The sequence below is a fragment of the Electrophorus electricus genome, chromosome 12 (genome assembly GCF_013358815.1).
Source record: "Electrophorus electricus isolate fEleEle1 chromosome 12, fEleEle1.pri, whole genome shotgun sequence".
NCBI lineage: Eukaryota > Metazoa > Chordata > Actinopteri > Gymnotiformes > Gymnotidae > Electrophorus > Electrophorus electricus.
This window is the reverse complement of record NC_049546.1, coordinates 1,650,070-1,668,879: the sequence shown is the minus strand read 5'-3', so window position 1 is coordinate 1,668,879 and position 18,810 is coordinate 1,650,070. Positions and strand designations below refer to the sequence as shown.

The window sequence follows — 18,810 nt, the reverse complement described above, 5'->3', positions numbered from 1 at the left end:
GCAAGATTTTCCAAAAGGCAGTCAGAGTATTTTTGCATTTTTTTTCTGGATTTCTGTAGCTCTAAAAAGACTTTGAAGTAGATGTAATGAAATAAATTGCTCTGTTTCTAATTCATTTGACCTTTTGAGTTAAAACACCCCACATGAACATAAACTAACACAACATAATCCAACTAAACGTCAATGAAACAAAGATGAACTGATGAACACCAGTAGAGGCCGGTGAGTTACAGTTGACCTTTTACACTGACGTGTCTGCAGACACAACAGTCTGTTAGGGCTGGTTTAGGAACAGTAGTATTATTACATTTAATCTGCTCCCCTCTCACATCAGTGTTTTGGTATCTGCAGAATAATATCCATCAACAATAATGACTAATAATGTTTTAGTCTGAGTACAATGTAGGGGCCCAGATGATTCAGAGTGATTTCTCAGCTTGGTACAGCAAACTGTTGTTTTCTGGTATTTATGGTTAGGGTAAGAGTTAGGGTTAGATTTAGGGTTAAGGTTTCCTCATACACCAGGAAAGGCTTTCACTGGTTCAAGTGCAAAAGGAATTCAGCTTTATGGTGAACCTCTTTAAAATGACATTTTTCTTTTTCTGTATTTTCTGTATTTCCAACTCAATAAAGCATAAATTACAGTGAGCAAGACATTGTAGGAAAATTAGCTTTATTATTAATTTAGAAAAAGGAAAGCCTACAGTATTTACATATTTAACATAAATGGCTCCTTATGGCAGACAGTTATATGTACACATGTATATGTGATATGTAATCTCATGTATTTCACAGCCTTTAGCTGGTCAGCTTCAGTGTTTGGAGGATGTTTGTTTTCCAGTAGCAGGTCCTTTTGTTCTCTGGTCCACTGCTTTCATGTGGTTATTGACCCAGTCAGAGGCAGGATCCACACAGAACATCTTTCCACTAATCATCTTAAAGCTGGAACAGAGACAAAGGTACAGCAATGTTCTGTTAATACAGCAGGCCGGGACTAAATGACCCAAGATGGCAAAAATGTACCTGTGGGGGAAAATCACAATAAACATTCCTGATGTAAATGACACTATCAGTGATAATTCCCTGTAGAGGTTTCTCCCACTGGGATTAATGTGAGTGTTTAAAATCATCTCTTAATGTTGTTGCTGCAGCACCTTCACTGTAGTGTTTCAGTAGGGAATCCAAACCTGATTCCAGAAATGGTTCATACATGCAGTGTGTGGACTGTGTTACATATATGAAGGGCTGCAGCAGGCTTGTGCTGCCTCTCAGAGCAGGTGATACTCACACCACAGCTTTGATGGAGCAATCACTTCTGCTCCAGTTGTAGGACACAATGCGTTTGAGGGGCAACTTCTTCTGAGTCAGATTAGGACAGCAGATCGCACGGTTACCAGCATCAGGACCTGGAAGTCATCAGCAAACAGTTCCAGACAAAGTCACTCAGTACAGCAATGAGAGATTGTACCACTTTTTTGTACCTTTAGGCCTAAACTATGTAACAGTGATGTAAAAATGAATTCTCTCAGTTTGGTTCACATTAGTAGTTTTCACAGTAAAAGACAGAAGGCACCATATAACAGAGAGATGGAGACTCACCACTAGAGACCAGCTGGAGAGAACAGAGCAGCAGCACAAACAGCAGAGCAGACAGGTTCCTCATTCTAGCAGAATGTCTGATTACACACAGAGAGAGACTGTGAGGGCAGAGTGGGCCCTGTACTACAGGAGAGAGGAGCTGAGTGTGTATGTGGACCTGTGTGAGGAGGTGAGTGTCTGTGTGAGGAGCTGAGTGTCTGTGTGAAGAGCTGAGTGTGTGTGGAGTGACCTGCAATCCATCATTTATACACACGGACTGACCTCCTTCTCTGTCTGAAATCCCCAGTGGCTCTAATTAAGACACGTTTCTCTGTATAAACTTCTGCTGAGTCAGTCTTGCTGCTGTGATGTTTCCTTTCTCTTAACACTGACATCACTTCTGTGTGCCTACACAATCTCAGCTATTTACAGACCACTTACAATTTGCCCCAAGAAACGGAAATGCACATCTTCTATCACGTCTACCTATCATGCCATGAGAAGAAGTACGAGACTGACAGGCTGATTACGCAGCTAAAACAACAAAAACTCCCTCATGTTCCTGTAACCATTCACTGGCGATAGAACATCACAAGCGTTTTGCAATTTATATCACACCATTTTGATTTATGAGATTTATGTTGTTTACTTTTTAACTCAAATAGGAATACAGTTTTGAATAAATTAAATGATGTTTAAAATAAAGTTAAAATCACTTTGTTTTTTAATCATAGTTAGTCATTTGGGGTTTTTTTTGTTGGGGTTTTTTGGGGGGGATTTTTCTTATCCCATTTTCAGGCACTATTCCAGTTCCCACCCTGGACACAGGAAGCCAGGCATCACGTCTCTTTGAACTGCTGCTCTTGCTGTGAGAGTGGACAGCCCTGCACATCCAGAGGAAAGTGTTAACTGCCGTCATCAGCAAGCAGGAACACTCAGACATCCTCACACTACCATCACTATCACATAATCACTGAACAGCAGGTTCTCAGGAGACAGTGCGCAGTGTCTGCTTGTTTCAAGACCTCTGTCATCATACCAGTTCCCAAACAACTGAATATCTCCTTGATTGACTACAGACAAGAATGACTACAGACCTGCAGTCATCAAGTGCTTTGAGAGACTGATATTACATCACCTCTTAATCCTGTCTGACAGCCTCTAAGACCCTCAGACATTCGCATACAGAGTTAACAGGTCTGTAGATGATACCTCATTATATACACTACAACCTACAACACCTGAATGCCTTTCACACCTTCACCTTTGTGCTGTTTGGAGATTTTAGCTCTTCGTTTAATCCCATCATCCCTGATGTTCTTATGCATAGACTGAGGCAGCTCGATGTTTGCTACTAGATCCACAACTTCCTGTCCAACAGGAAACAGTATGTAAGGCTGGGTGTTTCAGACCCTCTCTGCCTCAGTATCGGTGCTCCACAGGCCTGTGTGTTCTCCCTTTACTCTGTTCTCATTACACAAATGACTGCACCTCTAACAGTGACTCTGTTAAACTTATTACAATTGCAGATGACACCTTTCTGGTTGGTCTCATCTCTAACAATGATGAGTCCAAATACCATAAGAAAGTGAAGCATCTGGTGTCCTGGTGTGGAACTACCCAACTGTAGTTCTTGTGGAGATAACTATTGATTGCAGATGGAAGCTAAATCCTCTGGTACCACTGAGAATTCTCAGCTCCACAGTGCACAGGACAGAGTCTTACAAATCTCTGATCACCACCATTCAGCAGGAAGTGAAATGGAACAGACACAACATTGCAGTTATGGAGAAAGATAAATAATATATAGAAAAAGATAAAGAAATAGCAGTGTTCAGGTTTCTGTAGTCCCAGTCCCATTTTGTTTGGGTGTTTGTGTGGGTGTGTGTGGGTGTGAGAGGGAAATAAATCTTGGTCATTATTATTTTTGTAATGCTATTCTCACCCAGTTGTTATTTTTGTGGACAGTAATGAAGGTACCTGTGCTGATGTGGGTAGGAGGAGGAACATGAACATGAGATGTGACATTCAGGTTCCACTGTCACACAGGGACTTCCAGACCCACTGTGTGTGTCTCAGTGGCCGCCTGCAGTTTTAGTGATGAACTTTATTTATTTATTTATGCCACCACCACCTCAACATAAATAGCACACTTCACCCAACCACAGACTAAACACAACTAAGAAACCACTCAGTTGAGTCTACTGATGTCAATCAGACAGTTTATGTTGGAACATCATATGATCATATGAATATGGTTAATAGAATGTGGGCCCAGTGTATAATTATCACCAATAGTCTTTATTTGTGTCCTGTGGGACTTACAGTGTAGGTGTTCATTCTTACAGAAGACCAAAAAGGCCATGAGATATTTTTTCTTAAACCGAAGATACCAAAAGTAACGTCTTCAAAACTTTTTTTTTCAAATCCTTATCTATAGATAACAAATGTTATCATTTAGACTAGTAAGTTATATACAAACAAAATTACATTCAGGAACCAGAACACTAAGTAGGGTCTACTGTGTTGAGTCTCCCCTAAACCACCCTAACATAGTACACAGTTACAACATCTCAGCAACTTTTTGTGCAATTAAACAAAAAAACAAAAGTCTTGACTTTTTGTGTTCACTGTGTGTGTGTGTGTGTGTGTGTGTGTGTGTGTGACAGAGAGAGAGAGAGAGAGAGAGAGAGAGAGAGAGAGAGAGAGAGTGTGTGTGTGTGTGTGTGTGTGTGTGTGTGTGTGTGTGTGTGTGTGTTTATGTGACTATTTCCTCCTCAATCCATGATTAAAAATATACACAGTCATCCTTCATATACATTCATAAATCATTCATATACATGCCCAATCATTCATTATAATCTTGAAGAAACAACTTCAGAAGAAAGTCATTCAAATCTCTTCTGGACGTCCGTCGAAACGAAGTGCACGTGTGTCCAGTTTGATAGATACCATCAGTACTTTTCTGTACTCCTACACAGATAGTGAAATGAACTTTGACCTGCCTGTCTGTACAGTTGTCTATTGTTGTCTTCATACATGGAATAAAGGTCCACCTCTTCTTGAAGCACTTGAATGATGCATAACTATTTCAAAGTTCTTGATTACTCACTAATCCTTCACTTACTTCTCTACATTAAATAAAAGGATGTACGTCCTCTGTGTGTATTCACTGACATGATTCTAGTTTTATGGTGTCCTTACATTTAGCCCCAGTATACTAGCATGAGGCCGTCTTCCACAGAGACAACCAAGCTCTGTACCTGGGCAGCAGGAGGTAATCAGGGTCATAGCACCCCGACAGATGGTGCCCCCAGTGGTTGCTCTTAACTCACCTAGAAGGACCCAATAGCAGATGAAATGGAGCAAGGAAGGGCTCAGAATGTAGCATTGTGTAGTGAAGTTACATTGCTTGTATATTGTGTAGTGAAGTTACATTGCTTGCATATTGTGTAGTGAAGTTACATTGCTTGTATATTGTGTAGTGAAGTTACATTGCTTGCATATTGTGTAGTGAAGTTACATTGCTTGCATATTGTGTAGTGAAGTTACATTGCTTGTATATTGTGTAGTGAAGTTACATTGCTTGTATATTGTGTAGTGAAGTTACATTGCTTGTATATTGTGTAGTGAAGTTACATTGCTTGCATATTGTGTAGTGAAGTTACATTGCTTGTATATTGTGTAGTGAAGTTACATTGCTTGTATATTGTGTAGTGAAGTTACATTGCTTGTATATTGTGTAGTGAAGTTACATTGCTTGTATATTGTGTAGTGAAGTTACATTGCTTGCATATTGTGTAGTGAAGTTACATTGCTTGTATATTGTGTAGTGAAGTTACATTGCTTGCATATTGTGTAGTGAAGTTACATTACTTGCATATTGTGTAGTGAAGTTACATTGCTTGCATATTGTGTAGTGAAGTTACATTGCTTGTATATTGTGTAGTGAAGTTACATTGCTTGTATATTGTGTAGTGAAGTTACATTGCTTGCATATTGTGTAGTGAAGTTACATTGCTTGCATATTGTGTAGTGAAGTTACATTGCTTGTATATTGTGTAGTGAAGTTACATTGCTTGTATATTGTGTAGTGAAGTTACATTGCTTGCATATTGTGTAGTGAAGTTACATTGCTTGTATATTGTGTAGTGAAGTTACATTGCTTGCATATTGTGTATTGAAGTTACATTGCTTGTATATTGTGTAGTGAAGTTACATTGCTTGCATATTGTGTAGTGAAGTTACATTGCTTGCATATTGTGTAGTGAAGTTACATTGCTTGTATATTGTGTAGTGAAGTTACATTGCTTGCATATTGTGTAGTGAAGTTACATTGCTTGTATATTGTGTAGTGAAGTTACATTGCTTGTATATTGTGTAGTGAAGTTACATTGCTTGTATATTGTGTAGTGAAGTTACATTGCTTGTATATTGTGTAGTGAAGTTACATTGCTTGTATATTGTGTAGTGAAGTTACATTGCTTGTATATTGTGTAGTGAAGTTACATTGCTTGCATATTGTGTAGTGAAGTTACATTGCTTGTCCATTGTGTAGTGAAGTTACATTGCTTGTATATTGTGTAGTGAAGTTACATTGCTTGCATATTGTGTAGTGAAGTTACATTGCTTGCATATTGTGTAGTGAAGTTACATTGCTTGTATATTGTGTAGTGAAGTTACATTGCTTGTATATTGTGTAGTGAAGTTACATTGCTTGTATATTGTGTATTGTGGGTATATTTCTTGCATATTGTGTATTGTAGGTATATTTCTTGTAATGCTTGAGAGTCAACAGCAGCCAGAACCAAACTCCTTGTGTGTCAACATACTTGCCCAGTAAACCCGACTGATTCTGATTCATGCTACACTAATGGGATAGTAAAAAATCTAGAAAACAACTTCAGTAGAAGGTGAGGGGGGTTGACACCTTGGTGACACCGTTAGTTTGGAAGGGAGCAGGAATCTCGCCCAAGCAGACGGGATGGGAATACGTGCACGGATGCTCAGCCTCGTCCAAACAGAAACAAAGGGAGTGAAGCCCACTAGATTTGCCCAGTCCAGGGAGAAAACCAGAGTCCACGCATGTCAGGGACCTCAGCTCTAGCCACAACACCAGAAACACAGAAAATGGCAGAAAACACATGCAGGAACACTGCCTGCTACAGATTTCTTTTCCTGTTGAACAACTGACAGAGGGGGGAACTCTTTTCTGAGACTGAGACACGAGGGAAGACTGTCCCTCATAGAGCAGACAAGAAAGACAAAGGACACTGTAGCCCAGTGAAAATATAATGAAAAGATAGTAATAGTTCCTTTAATAGTTGTGTTTTAAGGAATTTTATTTTAGAAATGGGTTACATATTGTATTTGGTAATGGGTAACACAATACTGTATGGAGAAATTTAATGTACTGTGTATCCTAAGTTTGTTCTGTGGAGTATCCAATCCCGTGACTTCTTCACGGGTGATGTGGGAAGGTGCAGGAGAGAGAGGAAGAGAGAGGTCAGGAAGAGAGGATAAAGAGAGCTTCAGAAGAAAAAAGCAAAAAGTAAAACAGTGAAGTAACCAAACAGTGTCTTAGATGAAGAATCAGTACTAGTTAAAGCAGCGTGTGAGAGAATTTTGCCAGATGTTTACACAGCCCAAAAACGTCCATGATGACCAGTTAGTGTCGCTGGTAGTCGGTGGCGTAGAGAAGGAAGAGCTAAAAAGTAACTACGGCCAACTCGCTCAGCTGGTCGGACAGTTAAAGTTCACGTCCGAGGGGTATCATTTCAAGGAAGATAACGCAGCTGGAATTGCTGATAACCCCCCTGTGTGTGGGAAGATCTGAGGTGCAAGTCTCGGAGAAGGGACAGGAGTGATCTGAGCGGCTCCTCCGTGTGTGCTGTGCTAGGAGAGGTTACTTCGCAGAATGGACAGAGAGCAAAAAGGACAGTAATGTGCACCCATAAATACCTGGTGCACCTGCTCAGAATTGCTATCCTCTCTTAGGAATGTATTTTGTTGTGTTGTACTCTTCATTTGTCCTGAACCTTAACTGGAGAAGAGAAAATTCTCTCCACGACTCCACCGGCTCCTTCTGGTGATGAACAGCTGGCACTGCGAGCCACCTGTTACAGACCCATTGTTATTTAAGACACTCATAACAAAAGACACATTTTGGGTGTTCCGCTGGTTTTACCACTCATTAGAGTGCTAAATAATCTTTTAATACTGGGAAATATTAGTCCAATTTTGAAACATCTTCATCGGCTCCTTGTACTGTATCGTGTACAATACAAAATACTAGTGCTGGTTTTTGAAGTTTTGCATGGTCTTGCTTCTCTTAATCTTGGTGTTATTTCCTGGGGTGTTATGAGATTGTCATATGTGCTGTTGTGCTTTGAGGTTTGTTTTTAGAGGTTGTCTACAAGTGGGCGATCTAAGAGGGGCCAGTGAGAGAGTGAAGATGTGACTTATCTTTTCCATATGGACGACCTGATTGGCTGACAGGACAATGAACTGATGTGTGTGTATCTTAACTACTATTGATCTTGTTTGGAGTTGTAGGGTGGGTGGTGTGTTTTGCGTTTACTGTCCTGTTTTTGTATTAGGGAGTTAGGGGAGAAGTGTTGTGTGCTTCCTTTTTATTTATTTTTTTGCCTTCAACAGGGCCGTAACACGTGGTAGTTTGCTTCAGTCTTATTCTCCAGCATTTACTCTTCTGACTTCCTTCTGCTAAAGGTTCTTCACTCCAAGCTGTGTACATTTGGTGTTGCTGGCCCCAAGTTGTGGAGGAGCCTTGTGTGCTGGTACATTGTACAGTGTCCTTGGGTGTCTTGAAAGGTGCTTATTCAATACATTATTATTATCATTATTTATTTACTTATTTTTTGTTATTAATGTTAATGTTATTAATGTTGTTGTTGGATAAACAAAGTCAAAATGAATTGTTATTAAGAATTTCTGATTGTGGGCATCATTTTACTGCCTGTGTTGGTTTAGACTTAATTAGAATGTGTATGGATTAATGTTTACGGTTAGAGTTCATATGCAAGATTTTCCAAAAGGCAGTCAGAGTATTTTTGCATTTTTTTTCTGGATTTCTGTAGCTCTAAAAAGACTTTGAAGTAGATGTAATGAAATAAATTGCTCTGTTTCTAATTCATTTGACCTTTTGAGTTAAAACACCCCACATGAACATAAACTAACACAACATAATCCAACTAAACGTCAATGAAACAAAGATGAACTGATGAACACCAGTAGAGGCCGGTGAGTTACAGTTGACCTTTTACACTGACGTGTCTGCAGACACAACAGTCTGTTAGGGCTGGTTTAGGAACAGTAGTATTATTACATTTAATCTGCTCCCCTCTCACATCAGTGTTTTGGTATCTGCAGAATAATATCCATCAACAATAATGACTAATAATGTTTTAGTCTGAGTACAATGTAGGGGCCCAGATGATTCAGAGTGATTTCTCAGCTTGGTACAGCAAACTGTTGTTTTCTGGTATTTATGGTTAGGGTAAGAGTTAGGGTTAGATTTAGGGTTAAGGTTTCCTCATACACCAGGAAAGGCTTTCACTGGTTCAAGTGCAAAAGGAATTCAGCTTTATGGTGAACCTCTTTAAAATGACATTTTTCTTTTTCTGTATTTTCTGTATTTCCAACTCAATAAAGCATAAATTACAGTGAGCAAGACATTGTAGGAAAATTAGCTTTATTATTAATTTAGAAAAAGGAAAGCCTACAGTATTTACATATTTAACATAAATGGCTCCTTATGGCAGACAGTTATATGTACACATGTATATGTGATATGTAATCTCATGTATTTCACAGCCTTTAGCTGGTCAGCTTCAGTGTTTGGAGGATGTTTGTTTTCCAGTAGCAGGTCCTTTTGTTCTCTGGTCCACTGCTTTCATGTGGTTATTGACCCAGTCAGAGGCAGGATCCACACAGAACATCTTTCCACTAATCATCTTAAAGCTGGAACAGAGACAAAGGTACAGCAATGTTCTGTTAATACAGCAGGCCGGGACTAAATGACCCAAGATGGCAAAAATGTACCTGTGGGGGAAAATCACAATAAACATTCCTGATGTAAATGACACTATCAGTGATAATTCCCTGTAGAGGTTTCTCCCACTGGGATTAATGTGAGTGTTTAAAATCATCTCTTAATGTTGTTGCTGCAGCACCTTCACTGTAGTGTTTCAGTAGGGAATCCAAACCTGATTCCAGAAATGGTTCATACATGCAGTGTGTGGACTGTGTTACATATATGAAGGGCTGCAGCAGGCTTGTGCTGCCTCTCAGAGCAGGTGATACTCACACCACAGCTTTGATGGAGCAATCACTTCTGCTCCAGTTGTAGGACACAATGCGTTTGAGGGGCAACTTCTTCTGAGTCAGATTAGGACAGCAGATCGCACGGTTACCAGCATCAGGACCTGGAAGTCATCAGCAAACAGTTCCAGACAAAGTCACTCAGTACAGCAATGAGAGATTGTACCACTTTTTTGTACCTTTAGGCCTAAACTATGTAACAGTGATGTAAAAATGAATTCTCTCAGTTTGGTTCACATTAGTAGTTTTCACAGTAAAAGACAGAAGGCACCATATAACAGAGAGATGGAGACTCACCACTAGAGACCAGCTGGAGAGAACAGAGCAGCAGCACAAACAGCAGAGCAGACAGGTTCCTCATTCTAGCAGAATGTCTGATTACACACAGAGAGAGACTGTGAGGGCAGAGTGGGCCCTGTACTACAGGAGAGAGGAGCTGAGTGTGTATGTGGACCTGTGTGAGGAGGTGAGTGTCTGTGTGAGGAGCTGAGTGTCTGTGTGAAGAGCTGAGTGTGTGTGGAGTGACCTGCAATCCATCATTTATACACACGGACTGACCTCCTTCTCTGTCTGAAATCCCCAGTGGCTCTAATTTAAGACACGTTTCTCTGTATAAACTTCTGCTGAGTCAGTCTTGCTGCTGTGATGTTTCCTTTCTCTTAACACTGACATCACTTCTGTGTGCCTACACAATCTCAGCTATTTACAGACCACTTACAATTTGCCCCAAGAAACGGAAATGCACATCTTCTATCACGTCTACCTATCATGCCATGAGAAGAAGTACGAGACTGACAGGCTGATTACGCAGCTAAAACAACAAAAACTCCCTCATGTTCCTGTAACCATTCACTGGCGATAGAACATCACAAGCGTTTTGCAATTTATATCACACCATTTTGATTTATGAGATTTATGTTGTTTACTTTTTAACTCAAATAGGAATACAGTTTTGAATAAATTAAATGATGTTTAAAATAAAGTTAAAATCACTTTGTTTTTTAATCATAGTTAGTCATTTGGGGGTTTTTTTGTTGGGGTTTTTTGGGGGGGATTTTTCTTATCCCATTTTCAGGCACTATTCCAGTTCCCACCCTGGACACAGGAAGCCAGGCATCACGTCTCTTTGAACTGCTGCTCTTGCTGTGAGAGTGGACAGCCCTGCACATCCAGAGGAAAGTGTTAACTGCCGTCATCAGCAAGCAGGAACACTCAGACATCCTCACACTACCATCACTATCACATAATCACTGAACAGCAGGTTCTCAGGAGACAGTGCGCAGTGTCTGCTTGTTTCAAGACCTCTGTCATCATACCAGTTCCCAAACAACTGAATATCTCCTTGATTGACTACAGACAAGAATGACTACAGACCTGCAGTCATCAAGTGCTTTGAGAGACTGATATTACATCACCTCTTAATCCTGTCTGACAGCCTCTAAGACCCTCAGACATTCGCATACAGAGTTAACAGGTCTGTAGATGATACCTCATTATATACACTACAACCTACAACACCTGAATGCCTTTCACACCTTCACCTTTGTGCTGTTTGGAGATTTTAGCTCTTCGTTTAATCCCATCATCCCTGATGTTCTTATGCATAGACTGAGGCAGCTCGATGTTTGCTACTAGATCCACAACTTCCTGTCCAACAGGAAACAGTATGTAAGGCTGGGTGTTTCAGACCCTCTCTGCCTCAGTATCGGTGCTCCACAGGCCTGTGTGTTCTCCCTTTACTCTGTTCTCATTACACAAATGACTGCACCTCTAACAGTGACTCTGTTAAACTTATTACAATTGCAGATGACACCTTTCTGGTTGGTCTCATCTCTAACAATGATGAGTCCAAATACCATAAGAAAGTGAAGCATCTGGTGTCCTGGTGTGGAACTACCCAACTGTAGTTCTTGTGGAGATAACTATTGATTGCAGATGGAAGCTAAATCCTCTGGTACCACTGAGAATTCTCAGCTCCACAGTGCACAGGACAGAGTCTTACAAATCTCTGATCACCACCATTCAGCAGGAAGTGAAATGGAACAGACACAACATTGCAGTTATGGAGAAAGATAAATAATATATAGAAAAAGATAAAGAAATAGCAGTGTTCAGGTTTCTGTAGTCCCAGTCCCATTTTGTTTGGGTGTTTGTGTGGGTGTGTGTGGGTGTGAGAGGGAAATAAATCTTGGTCATTATTATTTTTGTAATGCTATTCTCACCCAGTTGTTATTTTTGTGGACAGTAATGAAGGTACCTGTGCTGATGTGGGTAGGAGGAGGAACATGAACATGAGATGTGACATTCAGGTTCCACTGTCACACAGGGACTTCCAGACCCACTGTGTGTGTCTCAGTGGCCGCCTGCAGTTTTAGAGATGAACTTTATTTATTTATTTATGCCACCACCACCTCAACATAAATAGCACACTTCACCCAACCACAGACTAAACACAACTAAGAAACCACTCAGTTGAGTCTACTGATGTCAATCAGACAGTTTATGTTGGAACATCATATGATCATATGAATATGGTTAATAGAATGTGGGCCCAGTGTATAATTATCACCAATAGTCTTTATTTGTGTCCTGTGGGACTTACAGTGTAGGTGTTCATTCTTACAGAAGACCAAAAAGGCCATGAGATATTTTTTCTTAAACCGAAGATACCAAAAGTAACGTCTTCAAAACTTTTTTTTTCAAATCCTTATCTATAGATAACAAATGTTATCATTTAGACTAGTAAGTTATATACAAACAAAATTACATTCAGGAACCAGAACACTAAGTAGGGTCTACTGTGTTGAGTCTCCCCTAAACCACCCTAACATAGTACACAGTTACAACATCTCAGCAACTTTTTGTGCAATTAAACAAAAAAACAAAAGTCTTGACTTTTTGTGTTCACTGTGTGTGTGTGTGTGTGTGTGTGTGTGTGTGACAGAGAGAGAGAGAGAGAGAGAGAGAGAGAGAGAGAGAGAGAGAGAGAGTGTGTGTGTGTGTGTGTGTGTGTGTGTGTGTGTGTGTGTGTGTGTGTGTTTATGTGACTATTTCCTCCTCAATCCATGATTAAAAATATACACAGTCATCCTTCATATACATTCATAAATCATTCATATACATGCCCAATCATTCATTATAATCTTGAAGAAACAACTTCAGAAGAAAGTCATTCAAATCTCTTCTGGACGTCCGTCGAAACGAAGTGCACGTGTGTCCAGTTTGATAGATACCATCAGTACTTTTCTGTACTCCTACACAGATAGTGAAATGAACTTTGACCTGCCTGTCTGTACAGTTGTCTATTGTTGTCTTCATACATGGAATAAAGGTCCACCTCTTCTTGAAGCACTTGAATGATGCATAACTATTTCAAAGTTCTTGATTACTCACTAATCCTTCACTTACTTCTCTACATTAAATAAAAGGATGTACGTCCTCTGTGTGTATTCACTGACATGATTCTAGTTTTATGGTGTCCTTACATTTAGCCCCAGTATACTAGCATGAGGCCGTCTTCCACAGAGACAACCAAGCTCTGTACCTGGGCAGCAGGAGGTAATCAGGGTCATAGCACCCCGACAGATGGTGCCCCCAGTGGTTGCTCTTAACTCACCTAGAAGGACCCAATAGCAGATGAAATGGAGCAAGGAAGGGCTCAGAATGTAGCATTGTGTAGTGAAGTTACATTGCTTGTATATTGTGTAGTGAAGTTACATTGCTTGCATATTGTGTAGTGAAGTTACATTGCTTGCATATTGTGTAGTGAAGTTACATTGCTTGTATATTGTGTAGTGAAGTTACATTGCTTGCATATTGTGTAATGAAGTTACATTGCTTGCATATTGTGTAGTGAAGTTACATTGCTTGTATATTGTGTAGTGAAGTTACATTGCTTGTATATTGTGTAGTGAAGTTACATTGCTTGTATATTGTGTAGTGAAGTTACATTGCTTGCATATTGTGTAGTGAAGTTACATTGCTTGTATATTGTGTAGTGAAGTTACATTGCTTGTATATTGTGTAGTGTGGGTATATTGCTTGTATATTGTGTAGTGAAGTTACATTGCTTGTATATTGTGTAGTGAAGTTACATTGCTTGTATATTGTGTAGTGAAGTTACATTGCTTGTATATTGTGTAGTGAAGTTACATTGCTTGTATATTGTGTATTGAAGTTACATTGCTTGTATATTGTGTAGTGAAGTTACATTGCTTGCATATTGTGTAGTGAAGTTACATTACTTGTATATTGTGTAGTGAAGTTACATTGCTTGTATATTGTGTATTGAAGTTACATTACTTGTATATTGTGTAGTGAAGTTACATTGCTTGTATATTGTGTAGTGAAGTTACATTGCTTGTATATTGTGTATTGAAGTTACATTGCTTGTATATTGTGTAGTGAAGTTACATTGCTTGCATATTGTGTAGTGAAGTTACATTGCTTGTATATTGTGTATTGAAGTTACATTGCTTGCATATTGTGTAGTGAAGTTACATTGCTTGCATATTGTGTAGTGAAGTTACATTGCTTGTATATTGTGTATTGAAGTTACATTGCTTGTATATTGTGTAGTGAAGTTACATTGCTTGTATATTGTGTAGTGAAGTTACATTGCTTGTATATTGTGTAGTGTGGGTATATTGCTTGTATATTGTGTAGTGAAGTTACATTGCTTGTATATTGTGTAGTGTGGGTATATTGCTTGTATATTGTGTAGTGAAGTTACATTGCTTGTATATTGTGTAGTGAAGTTACATTGCTTGTATATTGTGTAGTGAAGTTACATTGCTTGTATATTGTGTAGTGAAGTTACATTGCTTGCATATTGTGTAGTGAAGTTACATTACTTGTATATTGTGTAGTGAAGTTACATTGCTTGTATATTGTGTATTGAAGTTACATTACTTGTATATTGTGTAGTGAAGTTACATTGCTTGTATATTGTGTAGTGGAGTTACATTGCTTGTATATTGTGTAGTGAAGTTACATTGCTTGCATATTGTGTAGTGAAGTTACATTGCTTGTATATTGTGTATTGAAGTTACATTGCTTGCATATTGTGTAGTGAAGTTACATTGCTTGCATATTGTGTAGTGAAGTTACATTGCTTGTATATTGTGTATTGAAGTTACATTGCTTGTATATTGTGTAGTGAAGTTACATTGCTTGTATATTGTGTAGTGAAGTTACATTGCTTGTATATTGTGTAGTGTGGGTATATTGCTTGTATATTGTGTAGTGAAGTTACATTGCTTGTATATTGTGTAGTGAAGTTACATTGCTTGTATATTGTGTAGTGTGGGTATATTGCTTGTATATTGTGTAGTGAAGTTACATTGCTTGTATATTGTGTAGTGAAGTTACATTGCTTGTATATTGTGTAGTGAAGTTACACTGCTTGTATATTGTGTAGTGAAGTTACATTGCTTGTATATTGTGTAGTGAAGTTACATTGCTTGTATATTGTGTAGTGAAGTTACATTGCTTGCATATTGTGTAGTGAAGTTACATTGCTTGCATATTGTGTAGTGAAGTTACATTGCTTGCATATTGTGTAGTGAAGTTACATTGCTTGTATATTGTGTAGTGAAGTTACATTGCTTGTATATTGTGTAGTGAAGTTACATTGCTTGTATATTGTGTAGTGAAGTTACATTGCTTGCATATTGTGTAGTGAAGTTACATTGCTTGTATATTGTGTATTGTGGGTATATTGCTTGTATATTGTGTAGTGAAGTTACATTGCTTGTATATTGTGTATTGAAGTTACATTGCTTGTATATTGTGTATTGAAGTTACATTGCTTGTATATTGTGTATTGAAGTTACATTGCTTGTATATTGTGTAGTGAAGTTACATTGCTTGTATATTGTGTAGTGAAGTTACATTGCTTGTATATTGTGTAGTGAAGTTACACTGCTTGTATATTGTGTAGTGAAGTTACATTGCTTGCATATTGTGTAGTGAAGTTACATTGCTTGCATATTGTGTAGTGAAGTTACATTGCTTGTATATTGTGTATTGAAGTTACATTGCTTGTATATTGTGTATTGAAGTTACATTGCTTGTATATTGTGTAGTGAAGTTACATTGCTTGTATATTGTGTAGTGAAGTTACATTGCTTGCATATTGTGTAGTGAAGTTACATTGCTTGTATATTGTGTAGTGAAGTTACATTGCTTGTATATTGTGTAGTGAAGTTACATTGCTTGTATATTGTGTAGTGAAGTTACATTGCTTGTATATTGTGTATTGTGGGTATATTTCTTGCATATTGTGTATTGTAGGTATATTTCTTGTAATGCTTGAGAGTCAACAGCAGCCAGAACCAAACTCCTTGTGTGTCAACATACTTGCCCAGTAAACCCGACTGATTCTGATTCATGCTACACTAATGGGATAGTAAAAAATCTAGAAAACAACTTCAGTAGAAGGTGAGGGGGGTTGACACCTTCGTGACACCGTTAGTTTGGAAGGGAGCAGGAATCTCACCCAAGCAGACGGGATGGGAATACGTGCACGGATGCTCAGCCTCGTCCAAACAGAAACAAAGGGAGTGAAGCCCACTAGATTTGCCCAGTCCAGGGAGAAAACCAGAGTTCACGCATGTCAGGGACCTCAGCTCTAGCCACAACACCAGAAACACAGAAAATGGCAGAAAACACATGCAGGAACACTGCCTGCTACAGATTTCTTTTCCTGTTGAACAACTGACAGAGGGGGGAACTCTTTTCTGAGACTGAGACACGAGGGAAGACTGTGCCTCATAGAGCAGACAAGAAAGACAAAGGACACTGTAGCCCAGTGAAAATATAATGAAAAGATAGTAATAGTTCCTTTAATAGTTGTGTTTTAAGGAATTTTATTTTATAAATGGGTTACATGTTGTATTTGGTAATGGGTAACACAATACTGTATGGAGAAATTTAATGTGCTGTATATCCTGAGTTTGTTCTGTGGAGTATCCAATCCCATGACTTCTTCACGGGTGATGTGGGAAGGTGCAGGAGAGAGAGGAAGAGAGGTGAGGAACAGAGGATAAAGAGAGCTTCAGAAGAAAAAAGCAAAAAGTAAAAAAGAATCAGTACTAGTTAAAGCAACGTGTGAGAGAATTTTGCCAGATGAGGGTTTACGCAGCCCAAAAACGTCCATGATGACCAGATAGTGTCGCTGGTAGTCGGTGGCGTAGAAAAGGAAGAGCTAAAAAGTAACTATGGGCAACTCGCTCAGCTGGTCAGACAGTTAAAGTTCACATCCGAGGGGTATCATTTCAAGGAAGATAACGCAGCTGGAATTGCTGATAACCCCCCTGTGTGTGGGAAGATCTGAGGTGCAAGTCTCGGAGAAGGGACAGGATTGATCTGAGAGGCTCCTCCGTGTGTGCTGTGCTAGGAGAGGTTACTTCGCAGAATGGACAGAGAGCAAAAAGGACAGTAATGTGCACCCATAAATACCTGAATCTTCACTTAGACATTATTTCCTTTATTATTTCCTGCTCGCTGAGTGAAGGGGCCACTGTTTTTCTGTTTTTCATGCTCGAGCCTGCAACGTTTTTGTCGCGTGTGGACAGTAACCTGCTACGTCACTTAACAAGGTTACAGACTCCCAAAATTAAAGGACTGGGTTTGAAAAAGGGGTGTCTTATAATAAGGGCAGGTGTGATGCTGATTTACTGTGTTCTTTCTTAAAGTAAAAACTGTTCGTTTTCATGTTTGATGATCATTTTTGTTTGATGTCTTAACGTATCACAGTAATAGTTGTTTGATAGGTATTACTCATTCTAAGTAAAGTAAACCCATAGGTTGGAGGAGATAAGGACAAACTCTTGAACTGGGAAGTCTGTTATATTAATCAAGTCTAATTCGTGACATGTTAAAAACCCAGCGCCCATCCTAGCTTGAGGAGACCCTGGGGCATTACAGCATTCTTGTGTGGAAATTCCTACTTGAAAATTCCCAATTTACACACATTTACCAGCAAGAAATTTATTGTGCTGTGTATCCTGAGTTTGTTCTGTGGAGTATCCAATCCCGTGACTTCTTCATGGGTGACGTGGGAAGGTGCAGGAGAGAGAGGAAGAGAGAGTTGAGGAAGAGGTGAGGAAGCAAAACGTAAAACAGCGAAGTGACCAAAGAGTGTATCAGATGAAGAATCAGTACTAGTTAAATCAGTGTGTGAGAGAATTTTGCCAGATGAGGGTTTACGCAGCCCAAAAACGTCCATGATGACCAGTTAGTGTCGCTGGTAGTCGGTGGCGTAGAGAAGCAAGAGCTTTTTCTTCATGTTTGATGATAATTATTGTTTGATGTTTTAACGTGTCACAGTGATAGTTGTTTATGCTTTTCAAGGACCAAAAGATGCTTATAATTGTCAGTAAAAAGATGTTGATAGACATATAAGACAACATGTCCAGTGTACATAACATTTACAAATAGCACTTACAGGACACGGGCATGATGAGAGGGCTGTTTATATTTGAGAAGTATTCCAGGCAAAAGAAAAAAAGATATTTTAACGCTAGATTTGAATATAGATGGAGTTGCAGACTGTTGTACCAGAGGGGAAAGCGATCCAGAGTCAAGGAGCACATCTAGAAAAGGCACGATCACCATGTAGGCTGGAGGAGAGAACAGGAACAGTACACAGCCCAGCTGAGGAAGATCTGAGAGTGTGAGTAGGTTTGTAAGGAAGGAGAAGATCAGACAGGTGAGGAGTGAGGTTATTTAGGGCTTTGTAGGTGAATTGGAGGATTTTAAACTGAATACAATATTTTACAGGAAGCCAGTGGAGATTATTGAGAACGGGCATAATGTGATGGAGCTAGCGAGTGTGGGTGAGTGAGGTTGAGTGCAGGTGAGTGTAGGTAAGAGTGGGTGTGTGGGTGA

At 39.3% G+C, this 18,810-nt stretch overlaps 2 protein-coding genes across 2 annotated transcripts; both read right to left on the bottom strand.

Annotated features, from left to right (window-relative positions):
- Positions 1-656: 656 nt before the first annotated feature.
- LOC118242275 (C-C motif chemokine 13-like) lies at positions 657-1,807 on the bottom strand. Its single transcript, XM_035532169.1, has 3 exons — positions 1,600-1,807; positions 1,289-1,406; positions 657-942 (listed from the first exon to the last, which is right to left on the bottom strand). The coding sequence occupies exons 1-3, from the start codon at positions 1,661-1,663 to the stop codon at positions 813-815; spliced, it is 312 nt and encodes a 103-aa protein (XP_035388062.1). The 5' UTR covers positions 1,664-1,807; the 3' UTR covers positions 657-812.
- Positions 1,808-9,272: 7,465 nt separating this feature from the next.
- On the bottom strand, positions 9,273-10,416 carry LOC118242274 (C-C motif chemokine 13-like). The gene is made up of 3 exons (XM_035532168.1): positions 10,216-10,416; positions 9,905-10,022; positions 9,273-9,558 (listed from the first exon to the last, which is right to left on the bottom strand). Exons 1-3 carry the CDS (start codon positions 10,277-10,279, stop codon positions 9,429-9,431), a joined length of 312 nt encoding a protein of 103 aa, XP_035388061.1. The 5' UTR covers positions 10,280-10,416; the 3' UTR covers positions 9,273-9,428.
- Between the last annotated feature and the right edge of the window lie 8,394 nt (positions 10,417-18,810).

What these genes read in the sequence shown, in the direction of transcription:
- LOC118242274 (XM_035532168.1), bottom strand. Translation starts at nt 10,279, where the DNA reads ATGAGGAACCTGTCTGCTCTGCTGTTTGTGCTGCTGCTCTGTTCTCTC. An exon ending in TCTCCAGCTGGTCTCTAGTG is followed by an intron (nt 10,023 to 10,215) that starts GTGAGTCTCCAT and finishes GATGACTTCCAG; the next exon opens with GTCCTGATGCTGGTAACCGT. An exon ending in TGCTCCATCAAAGCTGTGGT is followed by an intron (nt 9,559 to 9,904) that starts GTGAGTATCACC and finishes TCTCTGTTCCAG; the next exon opens with CTTTAAGATGATTAGTGGAA.
- LOC118242275 (XM_035532169.1), bottom strand. Translation starts at nt 1,663, where the DNA reads ATGAGGAACCTGTCTGCTCTGCTGTTTGTGCTGCTGCTCTGTTCTCTC. An exon ending in TCTCCAGCTGGTCTCTAGTG is followed by an intron (nt 1,407 to 1,599) that starts GTGAGTCTCCAT and finishes GATGACTTCCAG; the next exon opens with GTCCTGATGCTGGTAACCGT. An exon ending in TGCTCCATCAAAGCTGTGGT is followed by an intron (nt 943 to 1,288) that starts GTGAGTATCACC and finishes TCTCTGTTCCAG; the next exon opens with CTTTAAGATGATTAGTGGAA.